The 6,000-nt window shown below is 36.8% G+C and overlaps 1 protein-coding gene across 1 annotated transcript; it reads left to right on the top strand.

The window, feature by feature from the left end:
- Positions 1-314: 314 nt before the first annotated feature.
- On the top strand, positions 315-3,546 carry LOC117906260 (probable LRR receptor-like serine/threonine-protein kinase At3g47570). Its single transcript, XM_034819239.1, has 2 exons — positions 315-2,911; positions 2,999-3,546. Exons 1-2 carry the CDS (start codon positions 364-366, stop codon positions 3,412-3,414), a joined length of 2,964 nt encoding a protein of 987 aa, XP_034675130.1. The 5' UTR covers positions 315-363; the 3' UTR covers positions 3,415-3,546.
- Positions 3,547-6,000: the final 2,454 nt, after the last annotated feature.

The following is a 6,000-nucleotide window of genomic DNA, read 5'->3' as shown; positions in this document are numbered from 1 at the left end:
TTTTATTTTATTTTTTTATTCAATCACAAAATAAACACCACCTTATCAAACATCTGGAGTCAAATATTATCAAACAAACCCCTGTACTTTCAAATAATTCATGAATATTTTCCATTGGTACCAAGAGGGAAGGGAAAGACTCCCAAGTCGTCGGATGGCTGCAGCCTCCCACTGTTATGTCACTATGCATGATGCTATCCATGGCAACTATATAAATTGCTCACAAGCATTTTCTGACACAAGGTGGATGGTTGTAAACTTCAAATGCTGGAGCCTACACTCATCATCTTCATTTTGAAAATGAAGAAGCTTCTCCATCTCTCACTGTTCATCCTCTATTTCCAAATCATTCTACACTCCAGCATGAGCGGGGTGGAAGCTCTAGATGCTAACCCCAACAAACAGGCGCTTCTGTCTTTCAAATCCACAGTCTCTGACCCTCAAAATGCTCTCTCAGGTTGGAACTTCACTTCATCTCACTGCACTTGGTTTGGGGTCACTTGCACTAGGAACAGAACCACTGTCCAATCTCTCCACCTGCCCGGACTTGGCCTTTCTGGTATTATACCTCCACACCTCTTCAACCTCACATCTCTTCAAGTTTTAGATCTTTCTAACAACTCCTTCCAAGGCCAGATCCCTGCTGGGCTCTCTCATTGTTATAATCTCAGAGAGATCAATTTAACGAGGAACCAACTTGTTGGCTCCCTTCCATCTCAATTAGGCCATCTGTCTAGACTGAAATTTATGGATGTGTATGCCAACAATCTTAGTGGTGCAATCCCTCCAACTTTTGGAAATCTCACCTCTCTTACCCATCTAAACCTAGGAAGAAACAATTTTCGTGGCGAAATTCTAAAGGAGTTGGGTAATCTCCATAATCTAGTTTCTCTTCGCCTTTCAGAGAACCAATTTTCTGGCCAGATACCGAATTCACTTTATAACATTTCTTCTTTATCTTTTCTGTCACTAACCCAAAATCATCTTGTTGGAAAACTACCAACTGATATGGGTCTTGCTCTCCCTAATCTCAGGCAACTCTTGTTGGCTGAGAACAGCTTTGAAGGATTGATACCCAATTCTTTAAACAATGCTTCACAAATTCAGGTCCTTGACCTCACTTCAAATTTATTTCAAGGGTCAATTCCTTTCCTTGGGAACATGAATAAACTTATCATGCTAAATCTAGGAACGAATTATCTCTCTTCCACCACAGAGCTGAATCTTCAGGTATTCAATTCCCTCACAAACTGTACCCTATTGGAAAGCCTCACTCTGGATTCCAACAAACTAGCCGGCGACCTTCCAAGTTCAGTTGCAAATCTGTCAGCCCATCTGCAACATTTTTGCATTGGAAGCAATCTCTTTACTGGGAAATTACCCAGAGGAATTGACAAGTTTCAGAGCCTCATATCCTTGACTATGGAGAAAAATCTTTTCACAGATGAGTTGCCACATTCTATAGGAAGACTGAATAAACTGCAGAGAATTTCTGTCCACCAGAACATGTTCTCAGGAGAAATTCCTAATATCTTTGGGAATCTTACACAATTGTTTATGCTCACACTGGGATACAACCAGTTTTCTGGTAGAATCCCTGTGAGTATTGGAGAATGCCATCAATTAAACACTCTGGGTCTGGCCGGGAACAGGCTCAATGGCAGCATACCAAGAGAGATTTGTTCTCTCTCCGGTCTCAGTGAATTGCGTTTAGCAAAAAATGCTCTGCATGGTTCTCTCCCCATTGAAATCGGTAGCCTGAAGCAGCTCTCCTTATTGGATGTTTCTGACAACCAGTTGTCCGGAAACATCCCAGAAACAATTGGTGCCTGCTTAAGTTTGCAAACTCTCAGCATGGCAAGAAATGAAATAATGGGCTCAATACCGGATAAAGTGGGCAAATTAGTGGCACTGGAGAGCATGGATCTTTCTTCTAACAATCTCTCTGGCCCAATCCCTGAAGATTTGGGGAGTCTGAAGGTTTTGCAAAGCTTAAATTTGTCTTTCAATGACTTGGAAGGACAAGTTCCGAGGAATGGGGTGTTCATTAATCTTAGCTGGGATTCTCTCCAAGGAAATGATATGCTTTGTGGAAGTGACCAAGAGGTTGCAGGGAAGCTGAGACTCCATACATGTAGTACAAAGAAGAAGAAAAGCAAGCATTTTGGACTCACCATCAGCATTGCAGTTGTGGGCTTCACTTTGTTAATGTGTGTAATCTTCTATTCCATATGGGCATTGGTCTACCGAAGAAGGAAAAAGAAGGGGACCAAGGAAAGTTTCTTTTCCCGTCCTTTCAAGGGGTTTCCTGAAAAGATGTCTTATTTTGAAATCCGGCTAGCAACAAACAGTTTTGCAGCAGAAAATTTGATAGGAGAAGGAGGCTTCGGGTCTGTTTATAAAGGAGTTCTCAGAACTGGTGAAGATGGAGCCGGCACCACCCTTGCTATAAAGGTCCTTGACCTGCAGCAGAGCAAAGCTTCTCAGAGTTTCTATGCAGAATGTGAAGCTCTGAGGAATATTCGGCATCGGAACCTTGTGAAGGTTATCACTTCATGCTCTAGCATTGATCACACAGGAGGTGAATTCAAGGCCTTGGTCATGGAGTTCATGTCTAACGGTAGTTTATACAATTGGTTGAACCCGGAAGACTCCCAATCTAGGTCGAGTCTGACCTTAATCCAGAGACTGAATATCGCCATAGACGTGGCTTCTGCCATGGATTACCTGCACCATGACTGTGACCCACCTATAGTCCATTGTGATTTGAAACCTGGAAATGTGCTTTTGGATGATGATATGGCTGCTCATGTGGGAGACTTTGGATTGGCAAGGTTTCTTTCTCAAAATCCATCACAGAGTGAAAGCAGCACAATAGGACTAAAGGGCTCAATTGGCTACATTGCTCCAGGTATTGATCAAAACTGAACTTGCAAAACGACTAGTTGTTTAGACTTGGTATTGATATTCTAATATGCTGTCAATTTGTTTTAATTAGAGTATGGTTTGGGTGGAAAAGCTTCAACAAATGGAGATGTCTACAGTTTTGGAATTCTGCTGCTTGAGATATTCACAGCAAGGAAGCCCACTGATGAGATCTTTCAGCAAGGTCTAAACCAGAAAAAGTATGCATTGGCAGTGCAAGCAAATCAAGTTTCAGAAATTGTTGATCCTGGGATTTTCAGTCATTCTAATTCTTCGGAGCTTAGCCCCTTTATCAGTTCCTCTGGAAGCAGCAACCACAGCAGCACAAGCAGTACCATCAGCGTCGGGCGAAATAAAAATGAAGAGCGCTTGGCAGCCATAATAAGAGTTGGTTTGTGTTGTGCCGATCATTCCCCTAGTGACCGTTTAACTATGAGAGAAACTTTAACCAAGTTGCAAGAGATAAGAAAATTTCTGCTGGAGCTGTGAGGCTCTTCATCCCTCCCATTCTGTCTTCAATAATTATCTTGCAGACATAGTTTTATTACATATTTGTCTGTTGTTGTATGAATGCTCTAAGTTTCTGGAGCTACAATTTAATCTGATTGTGACTCTTTGATGGTAACGAAGTAAAATTTTTATACACATCCCAATTTAATGATTTTAAGGGATTAATGAGTTGTTCATCTCCTTCTTTCAAGGGGTTGGTACCAAAGATGCCCTACTCTGAAGTTCAGCTTCTACAAATGGTTTCAGAACAGGAAATTTAGCAGGAAGGTTTAAATCAAGGTAAGTTTACCTGCACAACCCACTTGAATCAAGCTTTCAGAGAATAGCACATTCCCTATTTCTCCTGGCAATATTGAGAGCAACAGCACTCTAGGTAAGCAGGGCAATTTAATTGCCAGAACAACCCACAATGTAGCTATAAATTCAAAATCATGACAAAATGATTATTATAACTATCAATTGGAGGTTAGGAAAATGTACCTCTCAATGGGCCGAACTTTTCCAAGGCACTAGTGAAGGAAGAAAATTTCTCTGCCATGTGCCTTTGACTTTCAAAGATACTATTCCATTAGCTCCATCAGGTTTTTAACTAGGGTTACAACTTACAACTTGGAAAGATTGAACCCCACAAGACCCTGACTGAGAAATCAAACTGCACTTTCATTTTCATTCTTTCCAACCTACCACTTACCTGAAAACATTGTCAGACAGATTGAACCCCATTCTGCTGCTTGCCAAAAATGGGGAGTAATGAAATCATATCTACCAAGAATTCTCGACATAATTACTCCATTGTAGAAGTGCAAATAACAAAAAGTAGGATTAGATGGTCGTCTCAATCCTTCAGCACCATGCAAAGAACCCTACTCTTCAAAATGTAGTTAACTATAGCTCCCTCAGTGACAAAGTTAACTCGACCTACTTTCTTTTCGGTTTGGTTACTGACTGCTGAAAGAGTAAACTTTTTGAATCTTTTCTCTTCTTGGCTCCCTAAGAAATCTCTACCAAAATGGAGAATTGAGAAACACTATTGTTACTAACAAAACTGCAGATTTTTTTCTTATTTTCTTCTTGTAACCTGTTGGCACAATGTAACGCCCAAGTTTTCTTTTAAAGGGTAATTTAGGAATTCTTAATAATGATATTAAATTAATTAATTAATTAATTTAATAAAATGGAAGAGGGGTGAAAAGGTAATTTTACGAATAATACCCTAGGTATATAGGTAAGTTTCTAACCCCTAGATTATTATTTTAGATTCATTGATTAATTTCAAACACATTAGATATATTTTTTTGGAAAACCCCAAATCTAGATTAGGGTTAGATTATTTTATTTTTAATTCGTTTTAATATCAAAAATAATAAAAATTTAAGATTTTGATTTTATTGTTGGAATTTAGGAGATCTTAAATTTTATTAGATGAAAAAAAAAATAATAATTCCTTGGAAAGTTTCGATTTTAGGTTAGGGTTAATTTAAAAAAAAATAAAAAATAAAAAAATGGCGTACGTGTACTGTGCTATTGGAAGCATGTTACAAAACAAAAGAAAAAAAAAAAAAAAAAAAGGGGAAAACGCGTGTGCACAGTATGGGATGGAAGGGAAAAAAGAAAACAAAAAAAAAAAAGGCGTGTGCCCGGATGGAGGGAGGCTTATATATATATATATATATATATATATATATATAATGATTCATTATCATGATGATGGCAATGGGAGAAAAAAAAAAAAAAAAAAAAACCTTGTTTTGCTTTTCTTGGTTTGGTGTACCCGAGAGTCATGAATGACTTTTGAATTGTTTAATTAAAAATAAAAATAATAATAATAATAATAATAATATTTAGTTTTAGATTAATAAATAAGATAATAGTAATAATGGTTTTTTTTTTTATATATAATAAACAGAATGAGAGATTTAGCAAAATATATATATATATATATATATAGAATTTTATAATGAAATAAAATTGTAATTTAATTAAATTAGAAATGTGTTATTAGAAACAAATTGGGAATTTATTAATTATAATTAAATAAGGAATAGAGTAATTAAATTATTACTTTGTTAATAAAAAAATATCAATCTTAACATTTAGAAATTTTAGAATTATCAGATTTATATTTTGAGGTAAATAGTAATAGTGGTCTTTTTATTGTGTTAGGTGAGGAGTAGACTTTTCAGGGTTATTTTTCCTTCAAGGTCTTTGCATATTTTGAGGTAAGGGAAGTTAATGCAATATTTATAAAATTAAATTATTTTATATGTTCTTTTGAATTGTGGAAAAGAAAATGATATTTTGTTACCATGCATGGATCAAATTGTTTTGCACTAAATATTATGTTGAAATATTTTGTTTTATTTATGACACAAAATATGGAGATATTATGTTGTGTAAATTTGAATACTTGAACAAAAACATCACTCTGGTTTATTCGGCCCTGTCAACGGGATATAATAGTTGACCTTTACATTTCATGGTGGGAATGTAATTGATTTGGAACCCAGCCTCTAGGGGTTTGGTTAGAGGTTACTAGTACTAGTAGTGTTTGGTTCCGTCCACCAG

Source organism: Vitis riparia, chromosome 18 (assembly GCF_004353265.1).
Source record: "Vitis riparia cultivar Riparia Gloire de Montpellier isolate 1030 chromosome 18, EGFV_Vit.rip_1.0, whole genome shotgun sequence".
NCBI classification, from domain to species: Eukaryota; Viridiplantae; Streptophyta; class Magnoliopsida; order Vitales; family Vitaceae; genus Vitis; species Vitis riparia.
Note: the sequence above shows the minus strand (reverse complement) of the source record. Positions and strands in the feature narration are given on the sequence as shown.